We start from the raw sequence: 16786 nt of genomic DNA on the forward strand, positions 1-16786 counted from the left end.
AATCCCTTTCGGTCCAAAAACTCCCAAAAATGAATTGTATAGCAAACTAGTTGTAAATATTTATGTTTTCTGTCCCCTGTTAAAATATTGTTCTATCTTATCTCCAAAATATGTTAAGAATAGTATAAAAGCTGTAAACGTTGTAAACAAATCACCAGTCTTGAAGATGCCTACTTAGGCGAAAGCGCTCGTTGGTCAAAATAATAAAAAGTAAAACTAAACCAAGAAGTTTCATTGATAAGTTTATTTATAAATTTTATCATTATCAAAAGAAATATTGTTTATTTGGTTATTAATTATACTTTTTTATATTCATTTCTTTTTTATACAAAAATAAATTTGGCTCGCAAGAGAAATTTAAATTCTTGTACCGCTGATATTTGGCTCCTTGGACTATTGAGTTTGCCGACCACTGATTTAACCAGTACAAATAATTAATTTTTCAAACCATTTTTAAACTTCAAGCTCAATTACAAAAATTCAACAACCATGACATGCCATATTTTCATCATCATCATCAGTGGTGCTACAGTGGCGGTCCTGGCCTCCTCCAGAATTTGTCTCCATTCGTCCCTGCACCCCGCGGCTCTTCTCCGGTTTGTCAGGCCAATTGCTCCACATTATCCAGCCATCTTAATTTTGGTCTGCCTCTGCTTCGTCTGCCTTCCGGAGTGGTATAAAGAATCTTTTTAGGGGTACGGTTATCAATCATTCTGTGCACATGGCCCAACCATTGTAATCTTCTTATTTTGATGAATTGTGCCATGTTGGGTTCGCCATACAGTGCCTCTAATTCATGATTAAACCGTCTCCTCCACACTCCGTTTTGGTTGACAGCACCAAATATCTTCCTTAATATTTTTCTTTCGAATACTAATGCCATATTTTCATCTCTTTTAGTCATAACCCAGCATTCGGCACCATATGTAATGACCGGTCTGAGGAGAGTTTTGTAAATAATGGTCTTAGTTTTTAGAAAAACTAGAGTGAGCAATTTGGATCCCAGATGTTTAAACAAGCCATAATAACATCTGTTTGCTGCCGATAGCCGTGCTCTAATCTCGGTACTATAATTGTTATCATTAGTCATTTCCTTACCTAAATATTTAAAGGAATTGACATTGTCTATGTGGTGTGACCCAACGTCAAATGTTGTCAATTGTGTTGTATATAACATAAATAAACTTATTTGTGACTTTCTCGCAAACATGATGTATTTATTTTAAGACCCGTGTCATTTGCAGCCATTTCAAGCTTTAAGAAATCATCTTTTATTCCCGGGACAGTTCTGGAGATTAAGTCTAGGTCATCTGCATAGGCTAATATCTAGCCATATTTTTATGTATACATAAAAATATAAATGTTTTCATTGGATTTGTTTTTTTTTTTTAAATATCTTTTAAAATTCTGTTGAATTAGAATACAGTAGATCCTTGTTATTAAATCTATTTGGAATAATTTAAGTGAATTCATGAATTTTACATTTGGGTGTACATTTAACATAAGTATTATGTTTATATGTTGTATAAATAAATATTTTTGAAACCTTTTGTATTAAACTTGTTTAACTTTTCCCTTACTGTCCCGAAAACATCCGCGCGTTGCGGTGCTGTGTAGTCATTCATCAGTCCCTTTCCGCACCTAATGGTGCATAGGGCACTGCATTGGTACACCAATCGCAGCGTATATTGATCATTTTTGTTACATGAAGGCATGGTGATCAGTCTTACGCTTCAGGTACCAGTCCAGGCACTATGAAATATTCTAGAGTAAAAACACCCTTTTAAATAAATATTTCACATCAACCATGTCGGGAATCAAACACGAAACCTCTTGCATGGTAGGCAAGCGCGCAGACCATTACACCACGAGGCCGACAAAGTCATCATTACACATGCGAAAATGAGATATTTTTATTTGGAAATATGTAATATTCATATGTAATTGCCTTAATTACTTATAGTTTAAATGATAATATTTTAAATCTAATTGCTAAAAACATGAAAAAATCATTAGCTCATGCTCACAGCGCGGGCGAAAGAACCGCCCTTAACGAAAGTAGGGAAGCTATTGACAGGCGTCTGATAGAAGTACTAGAAACTTTGCTGTTCGCGCGTGTGATGCGTGAAAATGTATTTTGCTCCTTAATATACCTGTATTATCGAGAGAGAGACGTAAAGTCTGTGTGAGACAATTATATATTAGAATCACTCTTAATACGTACACAACATGTGACAATTTGGTAAACTTTCTATTTGTATTGGTGATTTATCTCCGATTTTTGCCGAAAAATGCTTTTTCTATTAATTATTTAAAGGAAGGTAAAAAAGTAAGTATCATTATTTGATTGCCACAGGTGTATAATAGAATCATGTAATCCATCACATCTTGGTTTGCGATCTCAAAAGGCGTGAAACAGGGATGTGTAATGTCACCATGGTTGTTTAATTTATACATGGATAACTGTATGGAAGAGATGAATGTATGGGTATTGGAGCAAAACTGGATATTTTTCAGTAACCTGCTTGTTGTATGCTGATGATGCAGTTCTGATAGCAAGCAGCAACGAGGATTTGCAACAAATAGTCTCTAGAATCTATGATGTATTCCTGGAGGGCGAATTGGCAATGAACAAAAAGTAAGTCAAAGTGATGGAATTTGAAAGGGGAAGTGAGGTAGGTTCTAGAAATCTAGCATGTCTGCAAACATTTGGACATGCTCAAAACATTGTTGAATCAACTAACTGGTAACAGAAGAAGCATAAAAATTTAAAAATTGTTTTCAGGCGTTGCCTAGTAGGATTGGTTCAGTCGGATGAATCTCACCCACATGATAAAGGTTTCAGCTCTTTTACCTCACAAAAGTCAACAGATGGAAGAGTTAAGGAAATGTGGATGTTTAAACATAGGCAGAATGGTGAATGTTACAGTGTGTGTGAAGTGGCCACTTAAACCAGCCAACGACAGGTCATAAGCCCTGTAAATGCCTAGACTTCCATATTCCCATCTCAAAAATGTTTTCAATCTGTTGCAACAAGTTTAGATCTGAATAACTCCCTAGGGAGGAAATCCAACATGTCTGCAAACATTTGGACATACTCAAAACATTGTTGAAAAATCTAATTTTATTACCAGCATGAATGAATTAGGAAGAAATAAAAGAAAATATTTGAAAAATATACATATATTTACATTTATTCAGTCAGAATCCAGCCCAAACTCTTTATCGAAATCCTTATCAGAGATTTTCTTTTTCTTCAGCTTTTTACACAACGCTACGTCCTTCAGCAACTCCTCCATGTCCTCCTTACTCATCATGGCCTTCCGTTTCTTAGCCTTCTGAACCGGCGCGCCGGTCTCCTCCAACGCCTTCAACTTGGCCTTTTTGTCCTGCCGTTCTTTCCTCCGGTCTTGCTTGCCGAGCTTATTGAGACGAGATATTTCCCACGGCTCGCTTTTCTTAAACTTCTTTTTGTTCTTTCCTTCCCACTCTCCGGTCTCCTTGAAAATGGCCAGCTTCTTCTGCCGGCTGACCTCGCGCTGCTTATCCTTGTAAGAGATATTGTTGAAATCCATTTCGTCCTTGAACTTTTTGAATTCGTCCTTGTGCTGCTGGGTGACTTCCGGCATCCGCGGCAGCTTGAGGAGGCCGTAGCTGTTGGCGAGGTGCCCCAGCGACAGTTCCTTGACTTGCAGGAGAAGGCTGCACTCGTGCTTGCTGTAGGCGCGGATGTGAGACACGAAAGCTCGGATGCCTTTGTCGTAAATAGCTCGGTCTTTTAGTTGCTGCTTTCTGAGTGTCGCTATCACCTGGAAATCAAGTACATACTCAAATTGATACATGTTACAACGAAAGACTATTGGATAAGTTTATTTATGAATAGATTTTTGGAAGCTAAAAGGAGCTGGGTATTTGTGGGATAAGGGTGGACAAAGGGGTATTGGAATAATTACTATTAACATTGTGAATTCATAATATTGCTGTAGTCTGGTAAAACGCACGCATAATGAGGAAATCATACGATTTAGCTATTTTAAAACGAATGTTTTTTTTAAAAATTGCGCAATAATAAAAAAATAAAAACCGATACCAATAAGGGCAGGTATGAAGGTAATAATAAATAAATAAGTAATAATAAATAAATAAAATATTGTTAGAAATTGAATATTACAACCAGAATAATCTTCTTTAAAAAAAAAGGAGAATACAATTCTATAAAAAAATGTTTCAACTAAAATATTTCAATAAATATTTTTTTTAAATCACATATATTTTTGAGACATTTTTCTTTATTTCCACTTAAAATTATGCCTTCGGTAATACTTTTTAAAAAAAAGATTGAAATACTTTAGTTGAAACCTTTTTTTATAGGATTGTATTCTCTTTTTTTGAAAAAATAAAATAATTCAGGTTGTAATATTAAATACAAAACATTATCTTATTGACTTTTAGACTGACCTTCAGACCAGCCCTAATCGCTTTCGAAAGGGCTGGTCACAAAAAATTATATTTTAGTTAAATAAAACTTTTAAGTATATTTTTTAACAGAAATACCTTTAAAAAATATTGTTTTTATCTAATTTATGTTTTTTTATTATTGCCCGATTAAAAAAAAAACATTAGTTTTTAATGGCAAAATCGTATGATTTCCTAATTTTGCGTTCGTTTTACCCGACTACAGCCTTTATATTTAAAAACCCAAAAATAAATTACCTACCTACACAAATGATTAGTAAGACTTATTGCATATAAACAAATTGCTAAATAAATATTTATTTCAAGGGAATCTATACAACACTAGGGCAGGTAAACATTGACTCTGTGTGACAAAGTCTTTTAAAATACAGCATCGTCTCCAGAGGGATTTTTACAAGTCTTTTGAAAGTTAATCTCCTTCTCTGAGACATTAACAGATATATTAATTTACTGAACAGATTTTTACCTTATTCCTTTCCCCTTCTGTGAACGTCCCATCCTTAAGTTTGACCGGCTGCATGTCCACCTTCTGGTTCCTCCGTATGAAGTCCACGTAGTCTGTCTCCGCGGGCAGCAACAGCAGCAGGCTCCTGCCGGGCAGGCCGCCGCGTGCCGTCCTTCCGGCGCGGTGCACGAGGCTGGCGGCACTCCCCGGGGGCTCCCACTGCAGCACCCAGTCTACCTCCGGAATGTCGACACCCCTGTAATGCAAGCGAAATATTTGACGATTCCAAAAATAAAGAATCAAGTATACACTCAAACCTTTTTTGTGCGATTTTAAAGTTATGCCTTTTTTTACTTTCGACCAAAATGATATCAACAAATTACTAGTGGATAAAAAAATGTGTAAATTATTGTCTCAAACTAAATTCAAAGCCATTTTGTTTAAGTGTCTAATTTTGACATTTTACTAAACTGTGACATGCCGTTGACGCATTTTTGGGAAGAATAAAGTCTTTACATCAATAAATTACGATGCAGAAAGTTTAATAAATCAGCAATAGAAAAATTATTTGAAGTTATAAATATGTGAAAAGAAGATAGTTTAAAGATATTATAAAAGTGTGAAACAGTTTTGCCGCGATGTAAATGACACTTGAAATTTTGTGGTGCCATACTAAAAAAAGTGATACCATATAAATAAAATTTCCCAATATTTAGGGAAAAAATCGTTGTATGCATTTTATGCAAATGAAAATTTTTTTTTTGTGTTTTTAAGGTTCAGTACCTACATAAAATTATTTAAATATGTTTTTTTGTTTAATTCAATAAAAAATAACACATTGTAGTATTGCTTGAAAAAATACAAAATATTTTTAACTAAAGCTAGGGTTTCCTAAGACAGCGGTGCCCGTATCTTTACGGCCGTAGTGAGCGGTGATGCGGTGGACAGCCGTCGTAATGGTGACTAGAGAGTGATTTCCTAGGAAAACGGTGTTGATAACACCGTTAAAAAATAAAGCCACTCTCTAGTCACCGTTAGGACGGCTGTCCGCCGAATCACTGTTCACTACGGCCGTTAAGATACGGGCACCGCTGTCCTAGGAAACCCTAGCTTTAATCATTGGTTAATATGAATAATCCCCAATTAAGGCAGTTCTTACAATTTTTCTGCAGTATATTTATTATTGTCTAGTACGACAATTATATTTTTATGTAATTTAATTTTTTCCATACATTTTTAATTTCCTCACTTTAGAGTTTTCCTCAGTTTCACACTTTTTTGTTGCTCCCTTGGAAAACGTAAAACGGGGGTTTTACTGTATTTTCCAATTTACTACAAGTTACTTGAAGACCTTCTGAAATAATTTTTTGCCAAGAAGGGAACTGAATTTTCGTGAAATTTGCATGAAAATCAAATATAAATAAAATAAAATATATGAAAGCAGGGGTCTACGCAAAACAGAAAATGCCAGCAGGGGGTCTAAGAAAAAAAAAGGTTGGGGACTTCTGGTGTAGAGGAAGCGATGTCTGTATACAAAGACAGAGTGATCTCGAACTCACGGATCAAAGGTCCGTGGTTCCAATCCCACTCTACCCCAACTTGATTCCTATTTTCTAAGAGTGAGTTATTTACAGCTCGTTTAACGCTGCCCTGAAAATGAAATATTTGGGTAAATTGCATGGGGTGGAGCCAGCAAAAGTGCAATGCATACCTTGGAAATAGCACAAAAGTATGTCCTCAAGGCACTGCTTCGGGTCCCTATCAGAACACCCACGGCGGAGGTGTTTGACCGAAGGTGTTTGAAGTAGGTGTTCTGGACATCAGGCAACTGTACACTAGATCTCTTCTAGCTCACACATAAAAATGGTGGCGGTAAATATAATACAATCTATGAAACAAGATAAAAAAAGAGAACTATTTGTGCCACCTAAAATAACAACATCGTTTGGTCAGAGGAGTCACGTGTACCTTGCTCCCAAAATTTACAACACTCTACCTCTTGATTTAAAATTCAACACAAATAAACAGACATTCAAATTATTTGTTAAAAAACGGCTTCTGGATTTGGCTCCCGAGAACTGCCTCGAGATAGTCTATTTGAGCTCGGAATTATTGTTGCATGTCCGCTATTTATATTTTATGTTTATATCCATGCAGTGTTATCTATTATATTATATTTATTTATTATGTACTAGAACATAATGTAAAAATAATGTAAATTAATGCCTCGACATGTATGATGCGTTATGCCCAGTGAGGTGTTCATATAGAAAAGAAAAAATATAAAGTTTTATGTGAAATAAATAAATAAATTATAAGAACGCAGATATTTCTTTTTTTTTTTAAATAATTTAATTCAATATGGCGTTCTATACTCTCTGCTTAGCGCTATGGGGATAATGGTTTGTTTATAACCTAAATTTATTTTCTGTCTTCAGAATACTGGATACAAGATAATATTATTCTTAAGGAGCATACCTGGCCAATACATCTGTGCAGAGAAGAATAGCTCTTTCTGCATTTCGAAACGTCTCCATAATCTTTGGTCTTTTGTGCTTCATCTTTCCGTGCAGTGCCAAGAGTTGGATTCCGGAGAGTAAGCTCGGCAAAACGCTTTCCCAGTAATCTACGCAAGCGCAAGTCGGTAAAAACAGCAGCGCCTTCTTTATCTTGTGCTCTTTGATAAATTTCAACAAGACCAGAAGCTTGTCTTGCGGTTCTACAATGATGTACAAGTTTTCTAGGAGGACCGGAGTACTGACGGACGCCTTTTCTTTCACGCTCACGAGGACGGGATTCCGGAGACCGGCCCGGGCGAGATCTTCCAGCTGTTTGGTCTGCGTAGCGGAGAATAGGCCGGTTCTCCTCTGGCGTGGCAGGTAGGAGAAGATGGTAGTCAGCGTGGCGTGGAATCCGAGATCTAGCAAACGGTCGGCTTCGTCTAGTACCAGAAATTCCTGTGAGATAAAAAATAAAATGTATTACACAATAAATTGATTAGAATGAAGAATACAGCTCTGCGAGAGTGAAGAGTGATTTCAACTCGATGGCGGCTATCAGATAAAATCACTGAATATGAAAATCGAGTGGAGATGAGTCTGCTTTGTTGTGTAATGGTTTGCGCGTTTGCCCAGCATTCTTGAGATCCTGTGTTCAATTCCTGGGAAGGTGGACGTGAAATATTGATTTAAAAGCTTGTCAAGGCTGGTTACCTTACTTTTATATTATAAAAGATTGATATTTGCTACATTTAGTATAAAAAGTAAAAGATAATGCTTCAAATATAAAATGTTAGAATTATAATTACCAGGCTCTTCATGTAAACAGACAGGTTAAAGTCTGGTCTCCGAGTAAGCAGGTCCTCAAGGCGTCCGGGGGTGCAGATCAGGACATTGGCTCCTGTGTCCCGCAGCCCCTTTACATCCTCGTCCACGGAGTCTCCACCGACCAGGAGACGTTGTCGTATGTGACACAGCTCTGGCAGTTTGAGAAATATGTCTAGTACCTACAATTTTCAAATCAATTCAGAATTTAGTGCTGTCGAATATTTGTCTTACCAACAATCATTTAATTTTTTTTTATTTATAAATCATATAACACAAAGTATTTTACAAGTATAATACGTTGAATTACATTTCCAGGAGTTACAACAACTCAATTCGGGACATAAATAATATTAACATTAAAAAAATAACACATATTAAGAACAACAAAGAAACAAAGCAAGTTTAGCACCTTTATAACTAAATATAGCACAACAATATATACGCCAAAAACCTTTTCTTACACAAGCAGAATAAATATATTAAAAAAAACGCTTTTAAGAATAAAAAAATGTAGTGAATCTACTAAGGGAGATAAGGTCATTAACATCACATGCCATGCAGATGATGCTGCCATAGTGATGATGAGAGCATATCCATCTCAGTTAGTAAACATCTGGATGCCTAAGAAATATCGTATAGTACAATGAACACATGATTATTGGAAACGTAATTTGGATTTACAAGGGAGTCATTCGGATCACACGCGGAGTTATTTCAGAAAAACAAAAAAAAATGTAAAAAAATATATTTTTTTGGCTTAGTTTAATAGTTTACTAACAAATAAAAAAAAGGCACTGAACTTCCTCATTGTAATTGAATAAATAATGATTTTATGAAATTGTAAAATAATGAATAATGGTGTTATGAAATTGTAAATGATAAATAATGGTGTTATGAATTTGTAAATGAATTAATAATGGTGTTATTCAATTGTAAATTAATAAATAATGGTGTAATTAAATTGTCATTGAAAAAATAATTATGTTATAAAATTGTAAAATAATGAATAATGGTGTTATGAAATTTTAAATGAATAAATAAATATGAATACCTCATATGTTTGTGCTGCTAATTCTCTCGTAGGAGATATAACCAATGCTCCAATTTCCAGTTTTTTCCACTTCTCCGAAGCAGCTCTTCTCAGCAACAACTCAATAAGGGGTATTAGGAAGGCAAGAGTCTTGCCAGATCCCGTGACGGCCTCTGCGGCCACATCTTTGCTGGTCAGAAGCAGAGGGATGGTAGCAGCCTTAAATACAATGTAAATACATTTGAAAATATGTACTCAAATTTAGTAGATAGTGAATTAAATAATTCCGATGAATCTCATCCACATCCACGAAGGTTTCAGCTATTTTACACGCAAAAATCTCATCCACATTAACAAAGGTTTCAGCTCTATTGCTGCTTTTCACAAAAGTCAACAGATGGAAAAGTTGAGGAAATGTGAATGTTCAAACATGGGCAGAATGGTGAATGTTGCAGTGTGTAAAGTGCCACTTAAACCAGCCTATGACAGGTCGTAAGCCCTGTAAATGCCTAGATTCCATATTCCCTTCTCAAAAATGTTTTCCCTCTCTGTTGCAATAAATTTAGGTAGTTGAATAGTCTTTTGACAAATTGAAAAACTACTGAATTTCCTCATTAGAACGAAGGGGTTAGCCATGAACTGATAGGCATTGACGGAGGCATATGAACAACAATGAACAGTGAATATTCCGCACCCACGATGCCAGGATTTTTATCTGATAAACCCATCGTGTGGAAAACACTCGTCCAATTCATCCCCGTCGACCATCGCCAGAAAACGTTGAAAAAGAGAAGGACTTGCGTCGTCTGTTGCTTCTTCTTATCCACACCTACTATTGCATACAACTGTAGCAGCAATACAAAAATCTTACCCAAAATTTACAACAGTAAAAAACGTAATTACCTGGACTGGAGTCATTTTTGTGAAACCCATTTTAGCGATTCCGCCTAAAACACATTCACAAAGAGGTGGCTTAACGTCTTCCCATTTGTTGATAGACATTTTTGATGTTCACATTGACTTCGGTAATCGAGAGCCGCAAATTCTTGCACAGCAGACAGTAAACAACAAAACAACATAACCTATAGCGCGCACCTCATTTCTTTGACAGTTTTGGATGTATTGCTAGATATATAAATTGTCCCAGAACCATAAAATATATATTTAAAATAAAACAATTTAGAATCCTATGACTTACGTAGAATAATGAAACATGAAATTTGCGTATTTTTTGTATAGTTTTGAACCCTTAAACTAGAGTAATATAAACGACATTTTCAGTAAAATGACAAGTAATTACTTGCTTACAATAAAGCCAGCCATAATTGGATGGTTAGGAATGGATATTACGCGGATTTTGTTTGTTGTCAACTCTGCTGTCTACGCTTTTCACTTTCAACCCCTCTCGTGGACAATAAATAAATATATTAGAATACTGTATGACGGATTAAACGAAGTTTTTTCATTTGTATAAATCACCTTTTTGTTTATCCTGACATTAAGCAGGCATGTTTGGATTCCTCTCGGAAACGTAAAATTGCCTCAATTTCCCAAGCCAGTCAGAAATATTTTGCCTGTTCAGACCGTCAATATAAATGTTCACGAAGGGGTAATTTGATAAAACACATCACAACCCATACTGGAGAGAAACCATTCTCATGCTCAGTATGTCAATATAAATGTTCACGGAAAGGCAATTTGAAAAACCACGTTCTAACTCACGCTGGAGAGAAACCATTCGCATGCTCAGTCTGTCAATATAAATGTTCACAGAAAAGTAATTTGACATCGCACATTTTGACTCATATTTTAAAGAAAACATTCACATGCTCAGTGTGTCAATATAAATGTTTACAGAGTGATACGTTGAAATTGCATATGTTAACCCACACTGATGAGAAACCATTACATGCTCATAGAGCCAAAATAAATATGTTCACAGTGTAATGAGTTGACATCACACATGTCAACCCACACTGGTGAGAAACCATTCTCATTGATTCTCATGTTCAGAGTGCCAGTATCAGATAGTAATTCATTGAAATTACACATGTTCGGACACGCTGGTGAGAAACCATTTTCATGCTCAGAATGTAATTATAAATCTTCAAGGAAAAGTTATTTATCATCACACATGTTAATCCATATTGTCAATAAATTATCCTACTGACCCGATTGCTAAGAAAAAATTTCCAAAAGAAAGTATATAATTTATCGTTAGTTAAAACACATTGGCGAGATATGATTTATTGTGAAATAACAAACTATAATTTCTCTAGTTTTCGCGCATAAATGTCTCATTTATACAAGGTCTAGAATTTCAACCGTCCATGCGCTCTGCAGTTGCAGGGCGTGTTTAATTTATCTCTTATTCGTAAACTAATTTTTAAAAATTTATGAACACATTTTTTGTTTAAAAAAGTCGGAACAATCGGCGCGCGTGCATGAGAAGATATATGAATGTAGAGGAAGCGAGATCTGTATGCAAAGATAGAGTGGTGTGGCGTTCTATCATCTCTGCCTACCCTTACGGGGAAACAGCGTGATGGTTTGTTTGTTTGTTGTTTGTTTTGTAGACATATCAGTTTTTAATTTTAATATTAAAATTATGATAGGTGCCGTGGCGCAATTAGTTAAACGTCCAACTGTGAAACTGGCGTCGCGGACTCAATTTCCGCCAGTTACAAGATAGAAATCCAAGAAAGATTTTTTCTTAATTATTCTGGGTGTTGTGATTTATTTTTCATTACCTCCTTCCATATCCCCTCTATACCACTTGATGACAAGCCTCTAAATAGCGGCTTAGCGGGTTTTTCTGTTTATTTTTTTTATAATATCTCTAACTTGTTCAGAATTACATCTGGAGAACCAAACGGCCTCCGTGGTGTAGTGGTCAAGACGCTTGACTCACGCACGGAAGGTTCCGGGTTCGATTCCCGGTGAGAAAACAAAAATTAAAATGTAATTTTTCTCAAGCCTGGGAGCTCTGTGACATAATTCACCACTGTAATTAGGCTTCCTAGCCTGTTGTGGTGCAAAAAAAAATGTAAAATGTTTTTCCGTTACATTTATTTAAAATGGAGTAGAGGTGTATATTATACTTTGCTAGTCTGTAGCGGTTTTAAGTTCACGCAAATATTAATGAATTAAACGGATTTAAACCTCAAGGAATAAAAGATTTGAAGTTGCTTACAATTTTTTTTACAATTCGTTTATTGAAAATACAGTAGTTTCACAAATTAAACAAAAAATATTATGACATGGATTTAAATACTGGAGGAGGCAGAGAAGAGCAAGTGACGCATTGCGTGCCCTTATATGGGTCCATTGGAGATTGTAGGCATCGTCGACAACACGTTATCGTCTCTTACTCTCTGATCCCCACGATGGAAATAATGTTTACTCTTGGCTTGAAAGGAAACCGCCCAATGTTTTTGTCCTGTGCAAAGTTGGTTTTCCTTCATCATATTGAGATAACCTGGTGGTAGGAAATTACTATAGGCTGGATCCGTGGAGTGGACCGCCTCCTTTACTAACGCATCCATCTTTTCGTTATTTGGAATACCACAATGCCCAGAAGGGATCCAATACATAACAACAACTTTATTAGAAGTCTCTGATAGCGGAAAAAAATCAAGTTTCATTCATCACCCTCAATGTCGCAGAATATCAATTTTGTTCCCAAAATAAAAGTTATAGCATTAAAATGAAAAGTACTTACTTAAGTGACAAATTATTTTTATTAAAATAATGGTTGGCAACAATATCGAGTTAAAAAGGTGCGCCAACTGCGCGAATTTTATTTGCTGTCAGTTGGTCAGCTCAGTTTATAGTTCTACACAGAGATAATGTAGAACACAGATTAATAGTACAAGTTGTTACAAACTATTACTAGTTGTTCTACATTATCTCTGAGCTCAGTCAGGCGTTAAGTCTGAGTCAAGCTCACAGTAGCGAGTACTAAGTATAGCACTAAAATTCGCGTTAAATTCTCGTGAATAATACCTAAATAACAACAGTATTTGACGGTTAAACGAATTTTTTACGTTTGTTTAAATCACCACAAAAAGACATGTATCTGCAGTTTAATCAAAGTTTTACTTTGTATTCATTCTCAAAACCAAAAAAATGGAAATCGCTACCGTGAATATTAAGGTTGAACCGGAGACTAGCGATGTAGAAGGAGATATTCCCTTTACTGGGGAAAGGGCGCCATGTTCTTCCCAAAACAATGAGTCGGGTGCTGCTACCGTGAAGGCTGAAGTGAAAGCTGAACCGGGGACTAGCGATGTAGAAGTAAATAATTACCATATTGAGGAAGGGGCGCCATGTCCCTACCGAAGCGAGGAGCCAGATGTTGCTTCAGTGAAGGCTGAAGTGAAAGCTAAACCGGGGACCTGTGATGCAGAAGGAGATATTCTCCACACTGGAGAAAAGTCGTCATGTCCTTACCGGAGCGAGGAGCCAGGTGTTGCAACAGTGAAGGCTGAAGTGAAAGCTGAACCGGGTACCGGCGATGTACAAGGAGATATTTTAAATACTGAGGAAGAGGCGCCATGTCCCCGCCGAGGCGAGGAGCCATATGTTACTAGCATGAAGGTTAAACCGGGGACCAATACTGACCAGCCTAAAATAACCAGTGATAAAATTATGTACACAGAGATGGATATTGATTATACCGACATTAAACAGGATTTTTTTGATTCCTCTCGTAACAATGAAATAGCCTCAAGTTTACAAGAAAGTCAGAAACATTTTGCCTGTTCAGAATGTCAATATAAATGTTCACGGAGGAGTAATTTGAGAAAACACATCTTGACGCATACTGGAGAGAAACCATTCGCATGCTCAGTGTGTCAATATAGAAGTTCACAAAAAAGTAATTTGACATCGCACCGTTTAAGTCATGTTTTAAAGAAACCATTCAAATGCTCTTTGTGTCAATTTAAATGTTTACGGAGTAATTCGTTGAAAATACACTTGTCAACTCATACTGGTGAGAAACCATTCTCATGCTCAGAGTGCCAATATAAATGTTCAAAGAGTAATGCATTAAAATCACACATGTTCATTCACACTGGCGAGAAACCATTCTCATGCTCAGAGTGCCTATCTCAATTTTCAAAAAGAAATACTTTAAAAAGACACATGGTTACTCACACTGGTGAGAAACCATTTTCATGCTCAGAATGTAATTATAAATGTTCTCAGAAATGTTATTTAACATCACACATGTTCATCCATACTGTCAATAAATGAGTTAACTGCCCCAATGTCATTAATAAGTTTTCCAAAGGACGTGATTTAATTTTTCATTCATTAAAATACGTCGGTAAGAAAGCTCTCATTGTGAAATTAGAAACCATGATTTGTTGATCCAGCTTCGACTATCAACTTATATCATGTTTTGTAAATAGGGTCTAGAATTTCCACCGTCCGTGCTTTCTGTAGCTGCCAGGGCGAGTTGTAACTTTGCTCTTATTTATGAACTATTTTTAAAATATTTATAAACGTTTTTTTTTTATTGTGTATATTGGGGCTAGATTTCACACTATCCGCGCACTCTGTAGCTACCATATGTTATTAAATTCTATCACAATTGGAAACGAGGAACTAAAATCCCAATGGTGCATGCGCTATGTAGCTGCAAGACGTGTTTGGATACTCATTATATAGCGTCCTTAAGTTTATTTTCACAAAAATGGCGCTTTATAAATTATCTATAATAATAAATCTATTCTTTTTCCTGTATGCGATATTTTAAGAGCGAATATCGCATTGACTTTTCTCGTGTTGTGCATGCCTTGAAATATATATTTCATCACCTTAACGGCTTTGACGCTCCAGCACACCACTTGTCCGCGCGCGGGCAATGCCGCAACTGACCAATAAGATTTTTTCGCGCCAATATATTTTTTAAAACGCACTGATGTGACGCAGTATAACCCTCTGGCGAAATGAGACTGAACTTAAAGGAGGGACTTTGTTCCTCCAGATAACTGGATGTTGTAAGGCACTTAGGCATACTTCACTTATTTTAAGAATTAATTGTGCCCTTGTCTCACCGAAGGTACGACATGTTAAATCACATTGGTGATAAACCATTCTCATGGTTAGAGTGCCTATCTCGATTTTAGAGAAGAAACCCTTTAAACAGACACATGTTAACTCACACTATTGAGAAACCAATCTCGTGCTCAGAATGCCAATATAAATGTTCACAGAGTAATGCGTTGAAATCACACATGTTCACTCATACTGGCGAGAAATCACTCTCATGTTTGATAATATCCTAATAAGACGAAACGCATCACACAGTCATTACACTCTTAGGTATATATTAAAAATATAATTGAAGCCAATAATGTATTTTATTTTTGAATACCTAACCTTAATAATTAAAATGGAATTCTACGAAATAACTAGATAACCTCTAAAAAGATTAAGACTCCTTTGCCACTTGATGCGGCATGTTAATGATAATAAATGCCTCTTAGCCAAAATTGTTCTACTTTTTGGTAGATTGTTAGAAGTTTATCACAATTTTTATAAGGTTAATTTTTTCCTGTGTGTGTGTTCTAGGCAGATTAAGAATTCAGCGGTGTGTGTGATATAGAATCAAACTCCGATTGAGAGTTTTCAACGCTGTGGCTACTCTCCGATAAAAATCCTAAAAAGGGAATTAATTTATGATAAGAAATTGGCCCCGTAGTTTAGTGGTTGGCCCATTCACCTACAGATGGCGTTTAGTGTTCCAATGTAGAGCCCTATGCAGCATCAAAAAAGATTTTTTTTTTCTAATGGAGTATCTGCTTACTCTATTATTATTCTGTGATCGAGCCAGAACCTTAGACGAGCATTTTTTACTCAATGGCTTCTGAGTTGAAATACGCCCGCCACGTAGGTAATGTAATGGTTGACGCATTCCCCAACAATGCTTGAGGTCCCAGGTTCGGTTTCTAGCAGGGTTATGAGTTGAAAAAAATAAACGTGGTTTACAGCAATAGGTAGGTACTTCACTACTTAAAGCTTAAGATTGACACCTTGCCTTCAAGTATTATTTATAAATTATGCACAATAGTTCATTTGGTATTAATAACTTTTTTTTTATTTTTATTTAGTCTTAAAATAGTACAAATATAATAAACGAATGTCTTAATATCTGCATCGTGCCTTGATGCCCAAAATCCCCAGACTGTCAAACCAAGTCATTGAAAGGGTCGAGAGTTTCGATTAGCTGGGAATATAGGTTATGGAAAATAAGTAGCAGCTTTTTGAGTGCGGCTAGAAATAGCAGGAGCCGCATTCACCAGTGTGAAGGCTGATTTTTTTAATTTATTATCGAATAAACCATGATTATTGTTACTATAAATATTTGAAATCATGATTATTATTATTATTATTATTTATTTGGCACATATTATGTAGAAGGCATTTGAAAGAATAGTCTAGGAAAAGAAATAATGTTAACAAATGCATTTTGGAATGATAAAAAATGTTTTTCTGCAT

The 16786-nt window shown here is 35.9% G+C and overlaps 1 protein-coding gene across 1 annotated transcript; it reads right to left on the minus strand.

The window, feature by feature from the left end:
• Positions 1–3167: 3167 nt before the first annotated feature.
• On the minus strand, positions 3168–10401 carry LOC148273586 (putative ATP-dependent RNA helicase DDX55 homolog). The gene is made up of 6 exons (XM_088238464.1): positions 10181–10401; positions 9299–9496; positions 8229–8426; positions 7400–7878; positions 4943–5177; positions 3168–3809 (listed from the first exon to the last, which is right to left on the minus strand). The coding sequence occupies exons 1-6, from the start codon at positions 10277–10279 to the stop codon at positions 3198–3200; spliced, it is 1821 nt and encodes a 606-aa protein (XP_088094590.1). The 5' UTR covers positions 10280–10401; the 3' UTR covers positions 3168–3197.
• Between the last annotated feature and the right edge of the window lie 6385 nt (positions 10402–16786).

The sequence above is a fragment of the Micrasema longulum genome, unplaced genomic scaffold (assembly GCF_059751315.1).
Source record: "Micrasema longulum isolate JH-2025_06_02 unplaced genomic scaffold, ASM5975131v1 h1tg001904l, whole genome shotgun sequence".
In the NCBI taxonomy this organism is placed as follows: domain Eukaryota; kingdom Metazoa; phylum Arthropoda; class Insecta; order Trichoptera; family Brachycentridae; genus Micrasema; species Micrasema longulum.

What these genes read in the sequence shown, in the direction of transcription:
- LOC148273586 (XM_088238464.1), bottom strand. Translation starts at nt 10,279, where the DNA reads ATGTCTATCAACAAATGGGAAGACGTTAAGCCACCTCTTTGTGAATGT. An exon ending in CAAAAATGACTCCAGTCCAG is followed by an intron (nt 9,497 to 10,180) that starts GTAATTACGTTT and finishes ATTGTATTTAAG; the next exon opens with GCTGCTACCATCCCTCTGCT. An exon ending in CAGAAGGGGAAAGGAATAAG is followed by an intron (nt 3,810 to 4,942) that starts GTAAAAATCTGT and finishes CTTGATTTCCAG; the next exon opens with GTGATAGCGACACTCAGAAA.